The sequence below is a fragment of the Piliocolobus tephrosceles genome, chromosome 17 (genome assembly GCF_002776525.5).
Source record: "Piliocolobus tephrosceles isolate RC106 chromosome 17, ASM277652v3, whole genome shotgun sequence".
Lineage (NCBI taxonomy): Eukaryota > Metazoa > Chordata > Mammalia > Primates > Cercopithecidae > Piliocolobus > Piliocolobus tephrosceles.
Window position 1 is genome coordinate 73,845,312 of NC_045450.1, and position 26,352 is coordinate 73,871,663.

The following is a 26,352-nucleotide window of genomic DNA, read 5'->3' on the forward strand; positions in this document are numbered from 1 at the left end:
GATAATTCCATTAACTATGTCGTTTCAGTGCTGTCATATTCTTTTTCTATATGAGTTGCTATTTTTCTGGTTTTTTCCTTTGTTGAGTAACTTTGTATTGTACCGTGGACATTTTTAATGTAGGGATGAGATTCTTGGTCTTGTTGACATTCTATAAAGATGTTGAGGTGTTTGTTTTACTGTGACCTAGTTGGCTTAACTCTGCAAAGTCTGACCTTCCTTCCCTGGAATTGGTCTCAATGTCATTTTATTTTTAGGGCCTTTGCCTTGCTGTCTCTACATGTCCCACAAACATACTGACCAGTGGCCAGTCTGACCATGGCAGTGGAGCAGATAAAGGACAGCAGTGAAAACATTCACGGAATCAGATAAAGTCCGTGGTTTCATTTGAAAAAACAAACACAAGGCTCTGAGCAGGCAGGAGTTAGGCCGGGCACTGCACGGAAAGCCCTTTCACCATGCGGGGCAGGTGTTCCACCCCCTGTGGGTGGTGTCAGCCCCTCCTGGAGGAGCCCAGGCTGGCAGGTTGGCAGCAGGCCGACGCACTGGGCGGAGTCTGCCGTGGGGCAGTGTTGGCCCCAGGACGTCTCAGCGTCCTTTCTTCGCGTCAGATAAGTAGGTTCTGCTCTTTCGCTGCCTACTTCCCTGGCCCCTGGTTTTTTGAAGTCCATTGCAGATGGCAGGTGATGAGCCTCGGTGAGACTCTCTACACATCCCTTGACCTCCTGGGTCACAGCCAGACGCTTCCACAGCCCTGTGGAGGGCACTGCCCGCTTTCGCAGTTGAGAAGGGTGAGGGTCGTGGAGCTGGCAGCTGCTCACCTGAAGCCCCTGCTCCTTCCCTGCCCTCCCCAGACCTTCCTGACCTATGAGCTGAGGGCTCGGCTGGTGTCTTCAGAGACCCGCTGTGTCCAGGGCCTCCCATGTGCTCATGCCATCTGCTCCTGGTGCTGCTGGGACCCCCAGCCCAGGCTCACATAACCCAGCCTCCCTCCCACCCTCTCCACGGTCACAGTAGAAGAACGGTGAGGCTGTGCTTCCCAGGGCCACGGCAGTGCCCGCGTGCGTAACGGGCCTCCAGGAACCTCCCACTCTCGGGCCCCATCTTCCCTTCCCACGCAGTCTTCCCTCTTGTGACTGGTCACTCACCCTTGCGGAGGGCACTGCCAGCTCCGAGCTGCCACAGCCCCTGCGGGCGAGGTATGGACAGATGCCCACTGCTGTGTTCCCTGGTTTGAGAAACACCCTGAAGGTGGGATTTGGGCACAGGTTTTAGACGTGGACAGGCTGCCTGGATCCAGCTCAGGCCCTGAGTGCTGAGGCCTGGGCCGGTTACATGCTCGAGTCTAGAGGATGGGATAGGAGCACCTGCTTCTGTGGCTGTTCTGGCAGGAATGAAAGGACACCCAGCACCTGGCCAGGGCACCCCAGAGGACAGCGGGGGGCACCCAGCTCCCGGCCAGGGCACCAGGCCCACAGAGGACAGCAGGGAACACTTAGCTCAGCATGGTTGGCGTCCACCTGTCGAAACCTGCGTTTTCCAAACATTCCAGCAAAGCGCTCAGTTTCAGAAAGCACGCGGCGCGGGGTGGGCTGGAAGCGGCCCACAAGGTGAAAGGGCCAATCCCAAGAAGGTGTGCCCGGCTCTGACCTCCACCTTCATCCTCCACAGGTGACCCCAGGGTTTGAAGAGAAGGAGGGGGAGCTGCTGGTGAGGGGACCCTCCGTGTTTCGAGAGTACTGGAATAAACCAGAAGAAACTAAAAGTGCATTCACCCTGGATGGCTGGTTTAAGACAGGTAGGACCCAGCCCCGTGGGAGTGGAGAAGACCCCGAGGGGAACAGGCAAAAACTCAACTCGCTGCCCAGGTTGAGTGGCACCGAGGCTGGGAATTCCCAGAATTTTCAGCCAAAGGTGGAAGATGGGGTGGGGTGGGGCTGGGGGCTGCTGTTATGGTGCTGCCTCCTGAGCACACAGCCTGCCCACCGGCTTCTAGAGCAGGCTCCTTGGCCCTGTCCCTCAGTGCCAGGGGCCCCAGTGCCCCGTGACAAGGCTTCCACGCTGTCCTCAGCATGACAGCTGCTCTGGCACGCACGTACCCTGACCACAGACGCTGGGCCCCACGCAGCCCGTCCTGGTGGCCCTGCTGCCCCTCGTGGGCTGGGGCACCCTCCACCTCCGAGGTGCACCCCTGCACCTGCACCCAGAGACCGCACTGCGCCCATGCTCAGCCACACCTGTGCCCTCCACATCCTTCTCCACACCGGGGTCAGAAGTCAGCGGCCACAGTGCGGTTGGTTTGCAGTGTGGCTGTTCGTTTACTGTTCCACAAATCAGCGCATTCTCTCTGCCTGCCAGAACAGGCCTGTGGGTGAGCAGGAACCTGCCTGCCTGATTGAGGTGGCCCAGGAAGCCTGTGGCGGTCAGGAGAGACGGCAGCACCCCTGGAGCCTGCTGGCAGCCACGACTGCCACCCTCCTGCTCTCCCTGAGCCTGCCCCGAGCCGCTGCCGCCTGGCCCCTCCTTTGTGAGAAGCTGGCTTGGTCCCAGGATCCCGTGTCCCGCCCCATGGGGCATATTTGGATGGCGGACATTTGGACATTTGGATAGTGGACGTATGTGGATGGACATTTGGATAGTGGACGTATGTGGATGGACATTTGGTTAGTGGACGTATGTGGATGGACATTTGGATAGTGGACGTATGTGGATGTGTTACTAGGGGGTCCTTGCTCCCAGAGCTCCCAAGGTGGTGGCAAGCCTCGTCTTCTCTGACCTGGGGTTCTTGGCCTCACGGATTCCAAGGAATGGAATCTTGGGCCATGCGGTGAGTGTTATAGCTCTATTAGAAGCTGTGGGTCACAGAAGAGAACCGTGGAACCCAGTGACTAGTGTTCAGCTCGATTAGGACGAACCTGGGCACTTAGCCATGCAGGAACAATGGCAAGCCTTTAGCCCGATCCGTAGCGGCAATGGGCGCCTCGCTGGATCATGAGCACAGCAGACACCCTGCCGGATCCGGAGGGATAGAAGTCAGCAACGGGTCTGCGACGGCAGCAGTGGTGGACGGCGAGCGAAGGCTCAGCTCGAGCCATAACAAACACAGATCAGAAGAGAGCGCAGTTGCAAGGTTTAATAGAGTGAAAACAGAGCTCCCATACCAAGGGAGGGGACCCGAAGAGGGTAGCTGTTCCCGGCTCAAATGCCTGGGTTTGTATCCCGACCATTGTCCCTCCCACTGCGCTCTCAGGCGATAGATGGTTGGCTATTTCTTTACCTCCTGTTTTAGCCTAATGAGCATTTTAGTGAGCTCTCTTTACTACCTGACTGGTCAGTGTGAGCAAGCCTCATGCTTCAAGGCGGATGCGGTCGCCTTCCCAGCTGGGCTTAGGCGTTCTCAGTTGGCCCAGGAGATCCAGCTAGTCCTGTGTCTCAGATGGACATTTGGATAGTGGACGTATGTGGATGGATATTTGGATAGTGGACGCATGTGGGTGGATGTTCGTAGAGCGGACGCGCGTGGGTGGGCGTTCGGAGAGTGGGACCCCGGTAGGGGTGTGGCTGCAGGTACTCACTGTAGTGTATTTATCCTGAAGATGTGCGCGTTGCTCCTGACCCCTGGGTGGTGAGATTGTGGTGGTTTTTCTTTTCTTTTTTTTTTTGGCCTGTCTATATTTTATGCTGAACATCATTATTTTATAATAACCTTTAAGTAATATTTTCTAAAAAGAGAGGCCCATTATCATGCATCAGAATCTGTTGACCCGAAATCAGAAACACGTCTGCCCCGTGCCTTTCCACAGGGAGCAGAGCTCGGGGGATGCAGCGTGCAGGCGGGATGGGCTCCTTGACGGGTGCTGGAAGGGGCCATGTTGGCCGCAGCCTCGCCGCCTCATGGCCTGATCCTGTGGGTCCCAGAGGCCCTGGAGCATGTGCTGCTGAGAGGCAGGTGTGCTAGGTGTGTGGTCGTTCTGCACGTTTGCAAAGCGAAGGTTCCATTAGCCCCTAGAGCAGAGGCCAGTGCCCCACGCAGCATCTCACAGGCTTCCCAAGGTATCCTGGGGGGCACCTTCGTGGGCCAAACGTCAGCAGAAGGCCCAGGGCTGGGGCCCTAGAAGTCTCTCTGCGACAGGAATGGTCAGCACATCAAACACTCCCTCCCAGTTTACCTTTTTTATACATCCCCATTAGAGCACGCTGATCTGGGGGAACAAGCCTGTCCATGATTTACCTTCAAATGCAGAATTACAGAAACCCGACTAGAGCAGGTCGTGCTCTGAGCCTCCCTCCAGCGCCCTCTGAATGCCCCGACCCCAACCTGACTCATGCTGCGGTTCTTTTATTTACTTATTTGTGTATTTATTTATTTATTTATTTTTGAGATGGAGTCTTGCTCTGTCGCCCAGGCTGGAGCACAGTGGCGCCATCTCGGCTCACTGCAACCTCCGCCTTCCGGGTTTAAGTGATTCTCCTGCCTCAGCCTCCCAAGTAGCTGGGATTACAGGCACCCGCCACCACGCCAGCTAATTTTTGTACTTTTAGGAGAGATGGGGTTTCACCATGTTGGCCAGGCTGGTCTCAAACTCCTGACCTCGGGTGATCCAGCCGCCTCAGCCTCCCAAAGTGCTGGGATTACAGGTGTGAGCTACCGCTCCTGGTCGGTTCTTTTATTTTTAAATTCAGATAAAAAGCTGAAGATGTGTTTCTCTTTGAAAGCACAGGAACCACAGCCCTGTGGATTTTGCGAGTCGCGGGGCTCCCTGAGCCGTGGGGAGGGCAGCCGTGTGAGATGTGGGGCTGAGTGCGGAAACACTCGTAGTCACCAGTGCCGATGCATATTTCAGCCGGGGCGGCATCGCATGCATTAATTATTGTAAAGAGATGTCTTTAGGAGAAAATGATTTTGAAATTCAGTTTAATTTCATTGTAATGTGCTGCAAACAGGAAGGGAGTATGTGTGTTTAATTGGCTCTCGGGGGTAAGGCCTGGAAGCCGCATGCCTTTGTCACAGGCCATTAGCGATGCCGCCTGCATAATGAGAGCCTGCAATCAGCTCACAGCTGCCGCCCCTGCTGGGAGAGCATGATATTAAATAGAAATCAGGAGAAATTAAACTTAACCCTTTCCCTGGCCAGCCCCTCCTGCCACACGGATTCTGGCATAAGCTGGCAGGCACAGCCGAGGATGGCCAGGATGGCCGAGGCCAGCCTGTAGCTCCTCAGCAGTCTCCTCCAGGTCAGGATGAGAGGAGAGGTTGCCAGCTTTGATGCCGGCCGCTCCTGCCCCCCGACCTGCCTCCGTGCCTACAGCCTGCTTCTGCCTCAAGATCACACAGGGGTTTGCGAGGCCAGCGGTCTCTGCCACTGCTCAAGGAGATGTCAGAGGTCTGTCTTAAGTAACTGCTCTGACAACCAAAATGATCTCTCCAGATGCTCTGACTCCAGGTGCCCTCGCTCAAAGACACATAGGCACATTTGCCGCCTGGGGCAAGTAGAAGGTGACACGGAGGTGGGCAGCTCTTCCGGGCAGGTGCAGGAGCAGCAGCAGCCCCTCCTGGGGGCATCCAGGGATCAGGAGAGGGGCAGTGGGGCAAGCCGGAGTCCCTGCAGGGGTGAATGGGGTCTTAGATTCCAGCCGGGAGAGGAAACCTGTTGAAGGAGCTCCTTAGAGAAGAGCCAGGGATCCCGGGGAGGATCAGCAGCAGCTTGCGGGGAAGGATTGAGGGGAAGAGCCAGGGATCCCGGGGAGGACCACCAGGAGCTTGCGGGGAAAGATTGAGGGGAAGAGCCCCAGGTCCCGGGAGGACCAGCAGGAGCTCACAGGGAAGGATGGGGAGAGGCGAGTGGCTGGAGAACCCCCAGACTGAGAAGTCCTGCTTAGGGAGGAAGAAGAGAGCTGGGCCCGAGTGGCCCCATCCCCCAAGGTTGAGCATCAGCCCAGTCACCTGGGCCCTCCACGTGGTCACAGGCACCACCGCTGGGCACTAGCCTAGTTGTCACCCTGTCTGAGGCATGTTAGGGGCAGCAGCCAGGGCCCACTGCTTCCAGGGCCCAGCTAGGGCTCCATGCGTCCCTGGGCATCCCCAGAACCTTCTGTGTCTCAGCCATTGGGTGCTTACATCTGAGCCAGTGGCAAAGGGTTAAAGGGACCTTGTGATTTAGTTGGGACTCATTGGCCTCAAGAAGCAGAAAATCAGAGGGACAGCAGCCCCAGCCACCACGGTTTCCCCTGTGGAACCAGAGCTCCCCAGCAGGCACTGTGGAGGCCAAGTTGGGACTGGCAGTGTCATGGTCCTGGCCCACGGCCTCGCAGCCTCCCACTGTGGTAACGAGGTGGATGCTGAGCCCCAGGCCTGATGGCACATTTGAGGTCAGATGGGGACACCTGGGCTGTTCCTGCAGCTGTCCCCTCGTCCAGAGGAGGGACCTTCTCAGAAGCCCTGGGGCCTTTGTCTCACGGACTAAAACTCTCTCCTGGCCATCCTGCCTTCACAGGACACTGGGCACCTCTTTGGGGCAAGGGAGGAACACAGGCATCCTGGTAGGGCCCCAAGACCCAACCAAGGCTCGTCTGGCTAGTGCCAGCCCCTGCACCAAGGGTGCCGACCAAGGTCAGAGCCGATTGTGGGGATGACAGGTGCTGAAATGGCCATGCCCGCCCCAGCCCCTTCCATCCAGCAGAGGGACCTCGCTGGGCCTCCCGCACTCGGCCTGGCTGTGCTGTGAAGCCCCTCTCTTCGCTTCTCAGAGCCATCCGTCCACGCTGACAGCTCCTGAGAGGTACCATGTTTTGCTGCCTGCAGGTGCCAAGCTGACTGACGGGCCATGCTGAGGAGGGGTGGCCCCAGCCCTCCTGCAAGATGCCCTTCTGTGCAGCCTGCGGGGCACCAGGCCCACGAGACAGGCACGGGCTTCAGATGTATCTTAGCCTGGGTTCCCTAGAAAACGTACGCCGACTCTGGGTTCCCTAGAAACACACGCGGACTCTGGGCAGTGGGTGAGTGTTTTTACGTTTTTTTAAAAGCCAAAGTTACACACCCGTGGCTTCAAGACCCAAGTGGTTTTAGCAGTTTGAGAACCACAGCCGTGCCCCTTCCCCAGACTCACCAGCTGCTGCTTCTGTGCAGTCTCTGCATCCTGAGGGCCGCCTGCGCCGCCACCTCTAGACTCCTTTTTACTGCGGTGACTTGACTCCCGCAGAGGATGCCCCTCCTCGGGCGTGGCCCGGCTCAGGCGTACAGCATCTGCACTGTTGAGACCATGGAGTCGCCGATGAGAACTGGGCCCAGGAGACACTGAGATTTTTCCTCTTTGTTTGTTTTCCAGAGTCAGGAAAGTCTTGGTTTTCTTGGTCTCCTGGTGCCAGTTCCTTGTGGGCTGGGCTGGTCTCCCCACAGCGCCTCCTTCCCCGTCACCACCGCCCCTTCCCTCCTGGCGAGTGAGGACTTCCGCTCCCAGCCCACAGCATCCTCCTCTTCTCACTTCCGCCCCAGCTTTGGGGACTGCTTTCCCCTGGGGCTTCCTGAGGCAGGGTGTGTAGGGTCGATGCTTGGAGACTCGCGTGTCTCTCCGTGTCTTCGTTCTGCCCTCAGCCTTGCCTGCTGTTTGGCTGGGTATAGGGTTCTGGGTTAGAAGTCGCTTCTGTGTCATTTTCTGGCCTTCAGGTTTGGTGGCGCCCCAGCCGTGCAGAGTCCTGGCGCTTGGTGACTCCCTCTTTTCTCTTTTTTTTTTTTTTTTTTTTTTGAGGCGGAGTCTCGCTCTGTCGCCCGGACTGGAGTGCAGTGGCCGGATCTCAGCTCACTGCAAGCTCCGCCTCCCGGGTTTACACCATTCTCCTGCCTCAGCCTCCTGTCTTTTCTCTTTCTTGAGACAGAGTCTCGCTCTGTTGCCAGGCTGGAGTGCGGTGGTGCCGTATCGGCTCACTACAGCCTCCGCCTCCCAGGTTCAAGCAATTCTCCTGCTTCCCGAGAGTAGCTTGGATGACAGGCACCCGCCACCATGCCTGGCTAATTTTTGTATTTTTAGTAAAGACAGGGTTTCACCATGTTGGCCAGATGGCCTCAATCTCCTGACCTCGTGATCTCCCCACCTCGGCCTGCCAAAGTGCTGGAATTACAGGCGTGAGCCACTGCGCCCAGCTGTGACCACCTCTTTTTAATGTACAGGGTCTCCTCTGTCCCCAGACCCCTGAGCCCAGGTCGAGGAGTCACCAGATGAGGACTGACCAAGGTCAGGGTGCCGCCGGGTGAGTGCTGAGCCCAGGTCAGGGAGCTGGGTCTCAGGCCATCTCTGGGACTCCCTCTGCCTTCAAGAAGCCTCTTCCACCCTTGGCCCACAGAGGAGACCTGGATGGCACTGGGGTCCAGGTGCAGAAGCCTCCAGTGTCCACAGCCACCTGAGCTTCCAGCACCTTCCCTCCTGCTGGGCGGTGGCCTCTGCCTGGCCACGATGGAGGCCACCTGCCCTGCTGCCCCTCTGAGCCTCAGTCTGTCCTCCCTGCAGCCACCTCCCCTAGCCAGGTGCCCAGGGGCAACTAACTGGTGGTGCCTTTCATGTAACTTGGTTTCCAGCTGCCTCTGCAGACACACGGGGGCACCTGTTTTCAGCTGCCTCTCTCTGCACACACATGGAGCACCTGTTCCAGCTGCCTCTTTCTACACACACGGGGGCACCTGTTCCAACTGCCTCTCTCTGCACACACAGGGGCACCTGTTCCAGGCTTGGAGGCCGGGGACTCGGGGGCAGAGGTCTCAGGGCAGGGGCTTGGGCTTCCCTCGGCGCTTTCCTCAAGGACCAGGGGCCAAGCTTCAAATTCTGTTGCTGGCATCAGTGCCATTTGGGAGCAAAAGTCCGACAGACTGGTTCTGGGCCTCTCTTCACCCTGTTTCCTGGGATCGGGCTTTGGGGACTGGTGTCACTCCAGATCTAGGCTCAGGAACCGAATCTGCACAGCAGAACAGGCGTTGTTCTTATCTTCGTGCCAGTCAGGACACCCCCCGGCCGGGAGTGCTTCCTCTAAGGCCCACAGACAGGTCTTGCTGGGGGACTGGGGACTGCAGCACCTCACTCCACCCACACTTCCAGACAATTCACATCTGAGTATTGGGAGATTTATTTTCAATTACAGTGAAAGGCAGAGACATGAAATAGCACCGAATTCAAAAGCAGCTCATAAATCCAGGTAATAGGAGTTTATTGATTGCTACATTGTATCTGTCAGAACAAAACTCCTTTAATGCACACTTCAGGCCGAGGAGATACACAGCCCATTGGCAGCCAACTCCAATTCCAGAATCAATGCATTTTGATAAATAGGTTGTTATAAAAAGTAAAGGTTATTTAACTTGTTTGACGTGCATTTCACAATGATTGCGAGTTGCCCTGGAGCCCTCTGAACCTTCTGAGTCGCCCTCGCTGCTGCAGGACCTCCTCCCGCGGTGTCCGACCCACTCTTGCTTGGCTGAGACTTTGTTTTAACCCTGGCTCCGATGCCCCTGAGCCCGTGATAGCAGCGTCCCAGCCTGGAAGAACAAAACCAGCCACTCTTCCCCTTGGCAAAGGCACAGCAAGGCGGGTGAGGCGGGTGCTGGACAGTCTGGGAATAGGCAGGGAGGTGTCGACCCTCAGAGCAGAGGTTGCTCCGCACTGAGAAACTCGAACAAAGCCTGACACATTCCAAAGGGCAAGCTCAGGGCTGGGAGGGAAGCAGCGGGGCAGCCCTTTTGGGTGGCGGTGCCCAGGCCTTGCAGACAAGACACTGGCCAGGGGAGGTGGACCGGGGTACTAGGGCAGAGGGGCCATGTGTGTGCAGCAGGAGGGACCCTGAAGGGCCCCGTCCTAGAGGGGCCTTTGCAAGGAGAATTGCCAGGAACGTCCAGGCCAAGGCAGCCGGGCCAAGGCATCTGGGCAAAAGCGGCCGGGCCCAGGAGACGCACGTGTGCCGTGGGCTTTCTTCTGTGGGCAGTGGGAAGTCTCTCCCTAACCCGGGGGAGCTCCAGGCAGCAGTGAGGATGGGGATTCTGACGCTGGAGGGTGGAGCCGGCCCTGTGGTGCTGGCTGGGCTGACAGCAGCACCACCCTCTGATGCCTGGGGTGGGACGGACACACGACTGCCACCATCCACTGAGGGTCCCCGCACGCCAAGCACGCGCTCTGAGCACTGAGGGTCCCCGCATGCCACACATGCATTCTGAGCACAGAAGCACCTTTCAGAATAGTCCCCGAGACAGGTATCCGTCACAGAGAGACAGGTCTCAGTCCTGCACTGATTGGCTCCGCCCAGTGCTGCCGGGGGAGTCTCAGACACAGCCTTTTTCCGACAGGTGTAGCTGCCACTGTCTCCAGCACAGAAGCCTGGGGCCCTGAGAATGGCACCATGCTGCACGCTGACCCTTGGGGTCCTTCCCTCCGCACGACTCAGTGGAAACCCTGCGTGCAGCACAGCGGGCAGTGGGGCCTGTGACAACCTGGGGTTGGAGGCCAGGCAGGGCTATCACTGAGAAGCGGGGGTCTGGGGCCTGGCGCCCAGGGAATAGATGACTCCGCAAGCTGCCCTCACCAGTCCTTCCTGGGCACTGGCTTCAGGAGAAGCATCTCAGGGCAGAGGCAGCCAGGCCCAGGCAGGGAGTGACCCCTGAACAAGGCCTGCAGCAGGGTCTCGGGGCCTGACCATGCCAGAAACAGCCCTAAGCCAGAAAGGATGGGCAGATACTGACTGCCATCACTCCTGGGATATCTCAGCACCAGGGCTTGGACCCCTGGGGATACACACCCACACCTGCAGACACACCCACGCCTGCAGAGACACCCACCCCTGCAGAGACACCCACCCCTGCAGAGACACCCACGCCTGCAGACGCACCCACCCCTGCAGAGACACCCACCCCTGCAGAGACACCCACCCCTGCAGAGACACCCACCCCTGCAGAGACACCCACCCTTGCAGAGACACCCACGCCTGCAGACACACGGGGGTCTCGCAGTGGGCAGAGAGGTCGGGTTGTGCATCTAATCAGCCATTGATGGGCCTTTCATGTGTGTATATCACTCATTCCTTTTATCCATAAACTCAGTTCATGTGAATTTGTTCTTTAACAAGTTATTGCACGATCATGATCCATTGCCGACGTTGGTGTGACTCCCCATGTGATGAGCCCACTCAGAGGGCTGGTGCTACTGGAGACTGGGAACAAAATTGCTCCGTAAACCAAAAAGCAAATTTGTAAAACTTATAAAAAAGATTCACAGAAAGTTAGAAATAACACACAGGAGCTCTTTTTTTTTTGAGACGGAGTCTCGCTCTGTCACCCAGGCTGGAGTGCAGTGGTGCAATCTCTGCTCACTGCAAGCTCCGCCTCCCGGGTTCACGCCATTCTCCTCTCCTCCCGAGTAGCTGGGACTACAGGCGCCCGCCACCACACCCGGCTGATTTTTTGTATTTTTAGTAGAGATGGGGTTTCACCAGGTCTCGATCTCCAGACCTTGCTACATTGTATCTGTCAGATCTGCCCACCTCGGCCTCCCAAAGTGCTGGGATTACAGGCGTGAGCCACCGTGCCCGGCCCGCAGGAGCTCTTTGTGCCTTCCCTCCAGTTTCTCCCAGCATCAGCCTGGTGCCTAACAGCATCTCTTAATCGCACCGAGCCACCCCGTCGAGGCTGCTCCTGCCCCATGGATGCCACAGCTACTGACACCAGGGAGGCTGCCAGGCGCTTGGGACAGGCTATGTCCACCCCCGCCCACAGCCCAACCTGTACACCCCCTTCCAGCCGCCCAGTCAGACTACCCAGGGCCACAGTGAGGCTACTTCCCTGGTGGGGACCCTCTCATTTTTCTGCTTCCCATCAGCACAGAGTTCCAGAGCCTGCCTGAGCACCCAGCCCTCTGCCCCATAAATAAGCCGGGAGCCCACCTGGGCACACCCATCCGTCTTGTGTAATAGACTGAGGAGCACACCATGGGTCTCAAGGAGTGGCAAGGTGATGGATGGGGCCCCTCTGTGTCCAACAGCATGATGTATAATGAAGTATATGATTTTTTCCAGCTAATAACCCGTGTGGAGTGTGGGTGTGTGCAAGCAGATGGATGAGGCCTCAGCACTGTCCTTACACGCCCTGCATGCTCCCACAGCCACAGGCGCACACATGTGCATGCACACGCTCACAATCACACATACGGTGCCTTCCCAGCTGCATACACGCTTGCGGACACGCGTACCATGGGCCCATGCATCATGAGACAGCTTCGGGCTGGGAGTGCAGGCTCTGAGGCTTCAGCCTGCTTTCCTGGACTCCTCATCCTCAGTGGCTGGTGGTGTCTGTGTTGAGCTACTCGAGAAAGAAAGAAATGGGGGAAGCTCAGTGCCCACAGGAGGGCTCCAGGAACTACACAGCGGAGGAGCAAGGGCCATGTCATGGCTTTGCCTTAGGAAGGAAAGTGTGGGGCAGCCCCGAACATTGTTCTAGGACCAGCATGGTCAGGTGCGGAGGGCAGAAGGCAGGCATTAGCAGGAGGCTCCAGGCACCCAGGAAAGGCCCTGTCCTCAGCCACCAGTGGCGCCTCTCCCATCCAGAGGGGCTAGACAGTCACTGCTGAACCCCACTGTGGTGGGATGTTGTAAGGTGTCTGGTTCACTTGTTTTGCGAATATTTGGTCTGGATTCTCTTGTGGGCCTGAGAGAAACGGCAGGACAGGGCTTGGTGGGTCTTGGCCCCTCCCCGAGAGCCTACCTGCATGAGGCGCGGCCCTTTATGCTGCAGTCCCAGGGGTGCCATCTGGGGGCCTTTGCAGCGGCAGCAGGACAGCCAGGAGGCCCAGCACACCCTGGCATCCATCCTGAGGGAGGGTCAAAGCATCAGACCCTGTGCTTGTTGCTTAGAAAAGGCCATGTGTCTCACCATGACCAGTGGTTATCAATCACTGTGACAGAAACAGGTCCTGAGCCGGCTTACTAATGCAGGGTGTCTGCAGACCATGGGCCCAGCAGGACTCCTGGCACCTCCAGGTCCTTGCAGGCTCTGGGCCCACTGCTGACCTGACCTGGAGGAAGTGCATACAGCTGAGCGTGGGGATGGGACCCCATGTCCTGGGCACGGTCCCACCTTGGGATGCGCATCATGACCGCCAGGAATGTGGGCTTACCTGGCATAGCTGCTTCCGCATTGGGGTTGCCACAGGGCAGTAACCAGAGCCCCCTTTCCTCAGAAGACACCGTGGTGTTTAAGGACGGCCGGTTAACCAGAGCCCCCTTTCCTCAGGGGACACCGTGGTGTTTAAGGACGGCCAGTACTGGATACGAGGCCGGACCTCAGTGGACATCATCAAGACCGGAGGCTACAAGGTCAGCGCCCTGGAGGTGGAGTGGCACCTGCTGGCCCACCCCAGCATCACAGGTGTGTGGCTGGACTTGCGCCCGGGAGGCCAGGCGAGACGGGTGCTGCCTTCCATGTTTGAGTTTTAGACGATCACGGACGAGGCGACGCTGTCCCAGCTGCCTGCAGGAGTCCCTGTGACACTCACCTCTGCTCCCTGCCCTGGCCAGGGCACATGGGGCTGGTGGGGGTGCAGCCTGCTCGGTGTTGGAGCCGCTGACCCCGTGCCCACTGAAGCTCCCAGGCCTGACTGGGCGCAGCTCCCATCTGCATGATGCCTGTGCAGGAGGGTGCGGGGAGAGTGCAGAGAGCCAGGGGTGGGAAGGCAGAGCCCCTGTGAGTGCCCAGACTCCAGCTGTACCGTGGGGAGCCCGTCCTCAGTCCCTCCCCACAGAACCAGCCGGCACCGGGACGGGTGATCGGAATGGGGCCTCTCCAAGGACAGGCTCCAGGGCTGCGGCCAGACTGCGCGCTTCCTGTGCATCCAGGCACTCTCCAGCCTGTAAGGGTCACTGAGGCATTCCCATGTCCTCAAACTGTTCTTCTGTCCGCAGATGTGGCGGTGATTGGAGTTCCGGATATGACATGGGGCCAGCGGGTCACTGCTGTGGTGACCCTCCGAGAAGGACACTCACTGTCCCACAGGGAGCTCAAAGAGTGGGCCAGGTAGGGCTGGGCGGGGTGGGCAGGGGGCACTCATGGGGTCTTGGGGGCCCGGGGGTGTGGGCCACGCTAGGTCTTGGCATCGTCCGTTGTAGAGGTGGAGGTGAGGGATCAAGAAAGACCAGCAGTGAGGGTCCTTAGAGACCTGAAGGCCACACACAGGGGGCAGAGATGAGGGCAGGGGGCAGGAGCCGTGCTCAGATTTGACTTTGTGGCAACATTCCAAGGGGGCAGAAACTCACATTCCTGGGACAAGGCCCTGTGAGGCCTGTGGTGGGTTCCGTCCTAGTCCCAGGAGAGATCCCGAATGAGTCAGGCCAGGCCCACGCAGGAGGTGCATGGAGCTGATATCCAGGGTTGACACCACCTGGCCGCACGCGCTAGGCCCTTCCCCACCGGGCCACAGGCAGCCTGTCCACCCGCTGCCCCAAAGCCAGTGCTGGGCCCCAGCAGAACCGCAAGGCCCACCCATTCTCCGCTGGCACCTGCACGGCCGCTCCCTCTCCTGCCCTGGGGGTGGGTCTTCAAGGTGCCTCACACACCTCCAGTCAGTTCCGTGGAGACCCCAGCACCATCCCCTCACTCATTTCACTTTCCCCTCCACACCCAAGGCAGGGCCCGTTCCTCAACAGCGGCCACCACCCAGTCCGTAAACTCACCTGCGTTTTTTGTTTTGCTGTTACCTTACCCAGAACCTTTCCCCAAGAGCTTTCTCTCACCTGTCTCACACCTAGTGGTTTCTGATGCATGGGATCCACAGACCCTTCCCCTTTGCCAGCAGTGCTGGTGGTCACACCTGGGGCTGAACCTAAGCTGTGGCCTCATCAGAGGCCGTCAGGACAGAAGGGTATCCCATAGGACCGTCAGGACGGAACCAGGCTGAGCTCAGAAAGGAAGCTTTTAGTTTCACCTACAGCAAATTCTTTTTCTTTTTTTAAATTTATAAAGAAGGGGTATAATTGGCTCATGGTTCCACAGGCTGTACAGGAAGCATGACTGGGGAGGCCTCAGGAAACTTACAGTCATGGCGGAAGGCAGAGGGGAAGCAGGCACATCCTACATGGCTGGAGCAGGAGAGAACAAGCGAGGGAGGAGGGAGGGGCCACAGAGCAAGCGAGTGGGGAGTGAGGAGCCACAGAGCGAGGGGGTAGGGAGGGGTCACAGAGCGAGCAGGGAGGGAAGGGCCACAGACTGAGCGGGGAGGGAAGGGCCACAGACCGAGCGAGGGGGGAGTGAGGGGCCCCAGAGCAGGGTGGGGAGGGAGGGGTCACAGAGCAAAGGGAGAGGGAGGGGTCACAGAGTGAGGGAGAGGGGAGGGACCAGGCACTCTCAAACACACAGTTCTTGTGAGAACTCACTCACTATCACGAGAACAGCAAGGGGAAAATCCACCCCTGTGATCCAGTCACCTCCCACCAGGTCCCTCTTCCAACAGTGGGGATCACAATTCAACAGGAGATTTGGGTGGGGACGCAAATCCAAACCGTATCGTTCCTCCCTGGCCCCTCCCAAATCTTATGTCCTTTTTACATTGCAGAATACAATCCTACCTTCCCAACAGTCCCCCAAGTCTTAAGTCATTTCATCATTGATTCAGAAGTCCACAGTCCAAAGTCTCGTCTGAGACAAGGCAAGTTCTTTTCACCTATGAGCCTGTAAAAGCAAAGACAAGTTACTTCCCAGATACAGTGGGAGTACAGGCAGTGGGTAAATACACGAGTGCCAAAAGAGAGACGTCAGCCAAAACAAAGGGGCTATGAGCCCCAGGCAGGTCCAAAACCTAGCAAGGTAGTCACTGAATCATTTTTTTGTTTTTTTCTTTTTTGGTTTTTTTTTTTTTTTTTTTTGAGATGGGGTCTTGCTCTGATGCCTAGGCTGGAGAGTGGCATGTCAGTTTACTATAGCCTCTGCCTGCAAGCAATTCTCCTACCTCAGCCTCCCCAAGTAGCTGGAAGTATAGGCATGCGCCACCACACCCAGATAATTTTTGTATTTTTTAGTAGAGAGAGGGTTTTGCCATGTTGTCAAGGGTGCTCTCGAGCTCCTGACCTTAAGTGATCCACCTGCCTCAGATTCCCAAAATGCTGGAATTACAGGCATCAGCAACCCCACCCAGCCCAATAAATCTTAAAGCCCCCAAATCTCCTTAGACCCATGTCTCACATCCAGGCTACACCGATGCAAGGAGGTGGCTCCCAGGGCCATGGGTGTCTCCACCCTATGGCTCTGCAGGGTACAGCCCCCACGCTGCTTTCATGGGCCGCTGTTGTGTGCCTGCAACTTTTCTAGGTGTACCACATGGTGCAAGCTGTCGGTGGGTCATTCTGGGGTCTGGAGGATAGTGGCCCTCTTCTCACGGCTGCCGTAGCCGGGGCCCCGGTGGGGACTCTGTGTGGGGGCTCCAGCCCCATCTTTCTCCTCTTCACTGCCCTGGAGCAGTGGCCTGAGCTGTATCTGGAGCCCTTTCAGCCCCAGAGCGACAGGGATGCAGGGGCCAGTGTCCCTCAGAGCAGTGGTCAGCAGAGCCGTTCTTCCCTCCAAGGCCTCTAGGCCTGCAACAGGAGGGGCTTCCACGAAGGTCTCTGACACGCCTGGAGATACTTTCTTCATTGTCTTGGCAATGAACATTCAGCTCCTCTTGACATACTCACATTTCTGCAGCCGCCTTGAATTCCTCCCCAGAAAATTGTTTTTTTTTTTTCTACCACATGGTCAGGCTGCAAATTTTCCAAACTTTTATGCTCTGCTTCCCTTTTAAATCTAAGTTCCAGTTTCAGGTCATCTCTTTGCTCATGCTTAACAAAAGCGATCTTTGCTCCAGTTCCCAATAAGTTCCTCATCTCCATCTGAGTCTACCTCAGCCTGGACTTCATTGTCCGTATCACTATTAGCATTTTGGCCACAACAATTTAACGAGTTTCTAGGAAGTTCCAAACTTTCCCTCATCTTCCTGTCTTCTTCTGAGCTCTCCAAATCATTCCAACCTCTGCCTGTTACCCAGTTCCAAAGTTGCTTCCACATTTTCAGGTATCTTAACAGCAATTCCCCGCTTCCCAGTACCAATTTTCTGTTAATTAGTCCAGTCTCACATTGCTATAAATGATGCTGGCAGTTACCTTGAGAAGAAAAGATAGGTGTCGAGTGCTGAGAGAATGCTAGAGAGTTTCAGGGTCTGAGTTTGCAGGAACTGAAGTCCTGATGCTCCTCAGCCCTTGGCTTTCCTCAAACAGGGCTGCCCTCTGCACAGGGACACCAGGCCTCTCGCTCCTGCTCTGTGCATCTCTCTGAAGTCAGGCTCCTCATCCAGCATCGTTTGGGCTATGACAGTGGCTGTGAGAAGACCCTGAGACAGGCAGCTGTGTGCAGGGCACTTGAGGGCCCGCTGGTGAGAAGCCGCCTGTGAGGGGCAGAACCGGGCAGGGAAGGCCACCAGCCGTGCAGTCACAGCCCAGGACTCCGTCAGTCCTGCGGGAGCCCTGGAGCCAGGCCCTTGCTCTCCAGGCCACTTGCTGTACCTGGCCCACAGCTACCTCCCCTGCAGCCCTGAGTCATCCTTGCTGTGCCTGGCTTAGGCTGAGACTGCAGTGCTTGTCCATTCACCATGAAAGAAAAAAGGGCAGGAAGGGAGGCAGGAGGAAATAAAGTAGAGGATTAATTCAAACGTTCCAGCTGTCTAATGGGAGTTCCAAAAAGAAGATATCCAGGGAAGAAATTCACGGTCAAATTTCCCCAAACCAAAGGTCATGAGTTTTCAGATTGAAAGAAGACCCCAAGAAAGAAGAGAGAAAACAGCATTCTAAATATCAGGAAGGAAGCGAAACCTCACCTCAGGCCTGCGGTCTCTGATGGGCAGTATGGCGGCCTGGAAGGCTGCTTTATCCAGTGAAGTCAGGAGTTCAGACGAAACGGATAACTAACTTCCTTAAAAGACACAAATTTCCAAGACTGACACAAACACCAAAACAGACTGAACAGTTCTGAGTTCTCAATTTAAAACTGCAAAGTAAATACCAGGCCCAAAAGGTTTCACTGGTAAATTCTCTCAAACATTGAAGGCAAAAAATAAAACTAGACAACAAAATAAGTGTCTGACAAAACAGCAGGGAGGAACAATTCCTAACTCCCTTTATGGGACCAGCACTACCCTGAAATCCAAACCATACAAGAAAACGAGAGAACAGTGTTCCCAATGGGCAGACACACAAAATCCTTAACAAACCATTAGCCAATTAAATCCAATTAATGCACAAAAAGACAACACGTCATGATCAAGCAGCATTTAAGCCAGGAATAGAGGGTTACTTTCATATTCCAAAATCAGTCCATGTAATTCACCTTTTTTTTTAGATGGACTCTCGCTCTGTCACCCAGGCTGGGGTGCAGTGGTGCGATCTCCACTCACTGCAACCTTTGCCTCCCGGGTTCAAGCGATTCTCCTGCCTCAGCCTCCTGAGTAGCTGGGACTACAGGTGTGTGCCGCCATGCACAGCTAATTTTTATATTTTTAGTAGAGATGGGGTTTCGCCATGTTGGCCAGGCTGGTCTCAACTCCTGACCTCAAGTGATCCACCCGCCTCAGCCTCCCAAAGTCCTGGGATTACAAGCGTGAGCCCCTGGTAATTCACCATATTTACAGAATGAAGAAGAAAAATCATATTATTTCAATAGATACAGAAAAAGCATTTGCAAATGTCAAAACCCTTTTATAACAAAAGCTCTTCACAAACTAGGAGAAGAAGGAAAATCCCTGAACCTGATGAGGGAGCCTCTAAAAAGCCACCAGGTGACACCCTGCTCAGTGGGGAGCTGCTGGGCGTTTTCCTCCTGTGACCAGGAAGGGGCGTCTGCCCTCACCACTGCCACCCAGTCTCATTCAACACACAGTTTGTCCGCTGTCAGAAGTCAAGACGTTGGGTACACGTGGAGTTGGGAGTGGCTCAGGCAGGCAGAGGGGCTTCTGGGAACCCGGCCATGTTCCCTTTCAGTCTGGGCGCTACTTAGATGGGGGCATTTGCTTCAGTAAAACTTTAGCAGTTCCTACACAGGCCAGGCGCGGGCTCACACCTGTAATCCCAGCACTTTGGGAGGCCAAGGCGGGCAGATCACCTGACGTCAGGAGTTGGAGACCAGCCTGCCCAACATGGTGAAACCCTGTCTCTACTAAAAATACGAAAATTAGCCATATATGGTGGTGGGCGCCTGTAATCCCAGCTACTCGGGAGGCTGAGGCAGGAGAATCACTTGAACCCGGGAAGCGGAGGTGCAGTGAGCCCAGATCACACCACTGCACTCCAGCCTGGGGGACAAGAGCAAGACTCTGTCTCAAAACAAAAAAATTCTGCACATCCCTCACCACACTGCACATAGGACAGCTGTGTGTAAATTACACCTCCATTTAAATACCTGTAATAGTTTTATATAACTATAAAATATGTACGTGCCAAAATAAATTTGATAGGAAAATTGTGGCCGGGCATGGGGATGCACGTCTGTAGCACTTTGGGAGGATCCTTCGAGCCCAGGAAGTCAAGGCTTTGGTGAGCTGTGACTGCACCACTGCACTCCGGCCCAGGCAACAGTGAGATCCTGTCCCAGAAAGAAAAGAGAAAAAAAAGAAAAAAGTGATTTGGAAATGTGGAGGTCGAGGTTGACAGCGACACCGAGGTCAAAGCCACTTGCCCCTGGGGAGGGAGGGACTGGGCTGGGCCGACTCGCACTTGGGCTGGTGCCCTCGCCCAAGGCCTGCATGCACCATGACTTCTGTGGTACCAGTGATAATAGCATGCTGGGCACCTCCTGCAGTCACCACTGCTGGGCTGCTAGGGCAGAGACAGCTGCGGTTGCCCAGGATGCATGGCAGGCCTCAGGATGGCCGAGGCGCCTGGGCAGGCTGCAGGGTCCAAGGGGCACCTGTCCACACTGCTGGGCACCTGAGCTGCTGCTGGGCAGTGTTGGGACGACGCACCTCAGGCTGTGCTTGTCTCTGCAGAGATGTCCTGGCCCCGTACTCAGTGCCCTCGGAGCTCGTGCTGGTGGAGGAGATCCCGCGGAACCAGATGGGCAAGATCGACAAGAAGGCACTCATCAGACGCTTCCACCCCTCGTGACCCACGCACCAGGGGCTGGGCACTCGGACTGCGGGTCTGGCGGGGAGCAGCAGACGTCTCCCTCACACCGAGCACCGCGGGGGCCTGTCCGAGACCTGGCCTCCCCTAAGCCTGAATGCCCCAAATCAGGTCACGTAGAATCAAAAACTGTTTGGGATGAAATCACCACGTGAGGTCCCCAGCCTTGGGCCAGTTGTTGCAGCTCAAGGAGACCGTCCCTGGTGTCACCTTCACCGCCGACCTAGCCCATGCAGCACGATGCAGCCACGCTCTGGTGTTGCCGGCCCCACGTGCCCACGTCTTCGTGCACACAGTCTGCCAGCGCCCAGCCAGGCCCCACCAGCCGAGAACAAGCTCATCCCGGAGGGAACTCATCCGCTCCTCCCTCCCCATTAAAGCACAGTTTATTCCCCGTCTTGGTCTTTCGTGCTGACCTGGCCTCTGGAGACACAGGCGGGGGGCCCTGTTTGCCAAGTCACCGTGACTGAGCCCCACAAGGACACCTAAGTTCCACATGGCTGGCAGCACCTACCCCGCACGCCCTGCCCCTTGCTGGGCGGCCCCACGCCACACAAGTTAGACCCAGGAGCAGGTTCCCTGGGAGCAGGGCTGCCACCCGCTGGGTCCGAAGCCGCCTCCGCGTGCCTGCTGCCTTTGACCTCCTGGGGAGGCTGGCTTGAATCTGAAAAGTCAGCCAGCTCTGACCCCAGCCAGACACGGGGGTGCTGCCAGGAGCTGCTCCCAGGCGAGTGGCCCAGCTTCTCTCAGGCACCAGGGGATGGGACTCCTGGTGACCAGCTGGTCCCCAAAGCTGTGGCACCGTGCCTGCTGCTGCCGGCAAAGTCCCACGTGCAGCCTGTGGCAGCTGCCACCCTGTCCCTCCTGCCCCTCCCTCATCAGGGGCCAGGGTGAAACCCCGCCGCCCTCTGCCTTCTCTCCACCTGCGGCTTCCCGGGCAGGGAGACCATGGGCCCAGCTCCTGCTTCCTCCATTCGTTCCACAGATAGGGCCCGGGCCAGCAGCCCAGGCATTTGGCTGGTGGGTCCACTGAGGCCTAGAAGCCCCCGGGACAGGATAGGCCTGAGGCAGCTCAGGAGTGCCAAGCCGGGCCCACGTTCCCAGCCAACAGCGGCCCTTGGGGCTGCCCTTCCTCCCAGGTGTCCAGGCCCAACACAGAAGGCCTGAGCCTGCTGTGCCTCAGTTTCCCTACTCTGTAAACTGAGGCTGCTGCTCTCTTGGGGCCCTTCTAGCCCTGACCAAGGAGTGGGAGCTTTGTTCCCTTGGGAGTCCTGTCCATGGGGACTAGCTGCACACATGCCCCACACCGCCCTCCCACCTGGACTGTGTCCCGGTGGCACCAGGGTTGGGAGCAGGAGCCTTAGGACCCATGCAGCGCCAGGCACAGCATGGAGCGAGACAGTGGGCAGTGTGGTAAGTGCTGTGGGCACCACTGACCTGGAGGAGCCATGACTCCCGGACCCTCGTGTCAAAGCTTCTGGCCTCATTTGCTGGGAGGCTGGGAGGAGGCCGTCGTGCATAACGGCAGCTTGTTGCCGGCCTTGGTGAGAAGGTGGTGAGTGCGCCAGCCAGCGTTAACCATCAGTAACGGGATGTGTGCAGACGGGCGTGGACCACAGGTATGTATGTCTCACACACACACCTGCATATATCACATGTATGTGTATCTCACACATGTACCTGCATACCCCACAGGTATGTCTGTCTCACACACACGCACATATCACATGTATGTATCTCACACGTCTGCATATACCACATGTATGTCTCTCATGCCTGCATATATCACGTGTATCACACACGCCTGCATGTCACATGTCTGTGTATCTCACACACACGCCTGCGTACATACATGCACATGGACACCTATGTGCACACCAGTCCCTCCCTCCCTCCCCCGTCCTCATCTTCAGGCTCAGCCGGGCCTGTGGTCACTGTTGCCCGAGGCAGCTGCACTGGGGCCCCGGCTCCCCTCACACTGTGTCTGATCAGGTTGGGACTCGCTCGGCTGCTCTCACCGCGAGGTCCTTGTTGCAGCTGCTCTTGGTGGCCCTTCTAGAGCCTTCCTGAGCGAGAGGACTCCCACTCCCCCCAGGCCCACAGAGCCTGCCTCCATGGGCCCTGGGAGCCTATTCTGTCCCCTCCTCCCTGGCCACATAGCAGGTCGGTGCAGCCGCTCTCCTGCCTGGAAGAGTAAAGTGGACCCTGTGTGAAAGCGTTGACGATGTGGTGAATGAGCAGCTCACCAAATGGATCCATACAAACGATCACACCCCACGTGCATCTCCTCAGCAGCCACAGGAGGGACCAGGTCACTGGAGGACAAACATCCGTGACTGCACCTCCTGATCCATCACCCACGACGGCCACGGCGTCCCCTGCCAGCCACCGGCACAGCCATGAGCACGGCTCTGGAGCATGCGGTTGTCACGGGATGGGCGACCATGGAGCTGCCTCTCTCGGAGCAGAAAGCCCGCAGGTCCCCACAGGCGGGTGTGGGGAAGGGGGGGTCCCGGGTCCGACAGGCACCCCCTGAGCACCAGCCCCTCTGAGGGTGGCCGGAGGGCGCTGCGGCAGGTCCCCACACACCCAGCACACACTGTCCCACACACTGGAGGCACCTGCCAGGTTCTGACACCCTTCAAATGTCTTCCCGGGGTTCTCACACCTGCTGAAGTCAGGACGCTCAGCCTGCTTTGCACGTGAGCAGCTGAGGCAGGTGAGTTGAGGGCAGGGGTGTGAATCACAGGCTTGGGGCCAAAGTCCAAGGTCGTCTCCTCTGGCCCGCAAGCTCAGGCTCACACGGGGAGCAGCCAGGCTGGACTGGGTGCAGCTTACGGACATAGCGCGTGCTGTGGGCGTCGGCCGCGGCTCCTCCATGCAGCGCTGACACTGCTGTCTGCAGATCGCACCCGGTCAAGAGGGAATGGCCCAGGCAGGTGGGCAGGGCCACGGCTCGGCCAGGTAAGGCTGGGAGGGCCCAGGATGGACGTGCATTGAGCCAGGCAGGAGATCTGCAGAAGCGGAGGGACGGGGAGGGTGTGCCATGCAGAGGCCGCTCGGTCCTCAGGAGCTGGGCCTCACCCTGGGAGTCTCAAGGAGAGTGTCCCCTGGGCTTAGCCGGCAGCCAGGGCCAGCATGTGATCTGTGGCAGCCAGTCTCACGGGTGGCCTGGTTCTCAGTCTTGCTGAATGGAGACCCCCAGCTCCTAGGGCAAGGGCAGGCGGGGCAGGGCCGTCCCGGTCAGCTGACAGGAACTGAGCTGAGAAGGCTGCAAGTCGCCGAGTCGCCCTAACAGCAGGGTGGTCCTGCGGGCAGTACTGAGCCCGCCCTGCTGGGCACCCCACAGCCCCTGCGGCTCCCCAGCTGCCACTGAGGCCCGGTGCCCTATGAGGAGGCTCCCACCTGTGGGTGGCAGAATGACGGCCCCGAAGGCCCCGCTTCCTCACCCTGGGACCTGGGAGTTCACACAGCAGCAGGGACCTGCAGCTGTGGACGGTCCATCAGCTCCCTCAACAGGGAGCCTGCCCTGGGTGATCCGCGAGGGCACAGGGAACCCCCATCCTGCTAAGTGGAAGAGGGAAGCCATGGCAGAGGTGAGCATGAGGGGGACTGGCCGGCCACTGCTGGCTTTGTGAGGGACCCCCAGCCACGGAAACGCCTCCGGAAGCCCAAAGAGGCGGAAAATGGATTCTCCCAGGAGCCTCCAGAAGGAACCTTGGTGTTGGTGGAATCGGATGTGGGAGGACTCAGATGTGGGAGGACACGCGGGTGACCTGTCTTGGGTCACGCTGGTTCCCAGTCCCCACACCAGCCGGCCTGGGCGGGAACCCTAAGAGGAAGGGAGGGGCCAACGCCGGGCTGTCCTGGAAACCGGCCTCGGGTGCCTCAGTCCCTGCGTCAGTGTGGGGTCTCGGTGGCCGCCCTGCTGGCTCCAGGCACTCCCTCCACCTTCCTGCCGCGTGGCTGGTCCTCCCTGGGCTGGGCTGAGGCACCCTCCATGCCCACCCGTCACAGCCGGCAAGAGCTGGGGGCGTGAAGCCAGGTGGGTGCACCTGCACACCCTGGCATCGCAGAGGAGGGAGACGCCACACCCTCAGTCCTCTCTGTGCCCACCCAGGCAGCCCATCGTCATTGGCTCGCAGGGCATGCCCCCCATTGACAGTCTGACCAGACACAACCATTCAGTTACTGTACCACGGAGTCAGCAGTCTCCTTCATTACCACCTGCCGGCCCTGCCCTGCAGCGCAGCGAAGCCCATTAAGACAGCGGCAGCGCCAGCAGCACGTGGTGCCTTTAATGCATCAGCCGCGGGCCCATGTTCCCATCCCGATGGGGAAGAGCCTCGTCTTAGCTCGAAAAAAGACGACACCTCACGCCGGCTGAATGGGCCGCCCCCTGGGCGCACACACGCTGACAGGTGTGCACATAGGCTCACAGCACACACAGACACATAAATGTCCACGAACAACACAGATCTGGCCTCAGAGCCACACTCCAGGTGCAGCCGCCCTGGGCCCAGCATCCATGACAGCCACAGCAGGATCAGAGCAGCCTCGAGGGCCGGTCGGGAGCCAGCAGAGCTGGCCCCAGGCTGAGCTTGGGGAGGTGGGCCCAGGCCCGGGACCCACGCTTTCTAATCGGCCGGCGGAGTCCACGCAGCTCCTCCCAGTCTTCACGGAAGCCCACGGGTCCCCCTCCCGCTTCTGCTGTCCCCAGGATAGTGAAATCTACTAATGTGGATTAAGAACATTTTTAAAATAAAAAAACATGTTAAGTATTGAGGACAGAAGACAGAAGATTACAGCCAACCAATCCCATGCACTTCCTGGCTCAGGTTCACGGAGCCCAAGCCCTCTGGCCTCCTAAGCCTCTGGGCTCTGGTACCAGGTGGACGCCTTCCCCGGCCCGTGGGGCTCTCTGCTCACGGGGTCCCCGATGCCTGAGTGATGTCGTGGGTTTAGGTTTCAGTGCCGGCACGTGTGGCCCACGGAACGCAGGCTCCTCCGTGAGGACGTTGTTGGCTCATGTGGGGCTTTGCTGTCCCCTGTGTTGCCTGCCTTGCTCTGGTTGTCCTCAGGTCACTCTGTGGGGTGTGCACTGAGCCCAGCCATTGGACCCTCCCCTCCAAGAGCAAAGCTGCAGTCGGCTGCAAGTGCAGCCTCTTTTGCAGAGCAGAAGAATTTCTCCAGAAGATATTCCTGCTAGTGGAATCACTGGATCGTAGGCCCAGCTGTCTTCCACTTCCTCGATTTCGCCTGATGCCTTCCAAGGAGGCTGTGCACAGCGGGTGTGAGACACCCCATCTCACCAACGGGCCAACATCCCGACGGGAGACGTTGAGTTTTCACCACGGTGCTGAGTGTGATGTGGAATCTTCTTATTGTAATTTGCATTTCCCTGATTACGAGTTAGGTGGAACATCTCGAATATGTTTCTGGGCCATTTGATTTTCCTGCAAGTCGCCTGTTTCAGTTCTTTGCCCATTTCCTGTTGGGCTGGTGGATATTTTTCATGACCATACGTTGGTTACGTGGCTGGCCTTTGGCTTCATTTGTTCTATCAAAGCATGTGCAGAATTGTTAAATTTTAATGTATTCAAATGCATTGATCTCTTCTTTCTTATAGTTTGAGCTTTTTGGGGTCTTGTCCTTAAAAACCCTTTCTTAACTCAAAGCTCTTCAATATGTTTTCACATATGCTCTTCTAAAAGTTACAAAGCTTTGCTTTTCCCACTGAAGCCGTTAATTCATTGGAAATGCATTTGTGTGTGGTAGGAAGTGCAGCCCTGGTTTTTCCCATGTGGAATTACTGATTTTCCCAGCGCCGTTCACAGAGCCACCCACCTCTCGCCACCACGCTGCCCCTGTGGCCCCAGCGCTCCCTGCTCCAGACTCTGCCTGGTCCAAGACCCTGTCTCCAGGCTGCACTGGGCTCCATCCCACCTCCCGTAGCTTCTCCCGAGGCCTGGATGTTCGGCAGGACGGGGCACCCACTCCTGCCTCCTCCACAGCACGGTCTGAGCTGTTCCTGGCCATTTACTCTCTTTTTGTGTGTGTGTGTTTGTTTGTTTGTTTTGAGACTGAGTCTCGCTGTCGCCCAGGCCAGAGTGCAGTGACACCATCTCGGCTCACTGCAACCTCCGCCTCCCCAGTTCAAGCAATCCTCCTGCCTCAGCTTCCTGAGTAGCTGGG

General features: G+C 57.5%; 1 protein-coding gene across 12 annotated transcripts in view; it reads left to right on the forward strand.

Moving 5' to 3' along the window:
• The window catches only part of ACSF3 (acyl-CoA synthetase family member 3), a 64,023-nt gene extending 37,704 nt beyond the window's left edge, over nucleotides 1-26,319 (forward strand). For 3 of the 12 annotated variants that reach the window (XM_023228904.1, XM_023228903.2, XM_023228908.2), the window contains 4 exons: nucleotides 1,672-1,798; nucleotides 13,256-13,390; nucleotides 13,924-14,035; nucleotides 20,022-21,910. In XM_023228904.1, coding sequence (XP_023084672.1) covers nucleotides 1,672-1,798; nucleotides 13,256-13,390; nucleotides 13,924-14,035; nucleotides 20,022-20,139 — 492 coding nt within the window. In that variant the 3' untranslated portion in view covers nucleotides 20,140-21,910. Of the gene's footprint in view, nucleotides 1-1,671; nucleotides 1,799-6,802; nucleotides 6,997-8,164; nucleotides 11,265-13,202; nucleotides 13,391-13,923; nucleotides 14,036-15,569; nucleotides 15,663-17,262; nucleotides 18,108-20,021; nucleotides 21,911-22,449 lie in introns of those variants that run through there. The other 9 variants (XR_002735088.2, XM_023228906.2, XR_002735089.2 and 6 more) reach the window with 9 other exon arrangements.
• The last annotated feature ends 33 nt before the right edge of the window (nucleotides 26,320-26,352 follow it).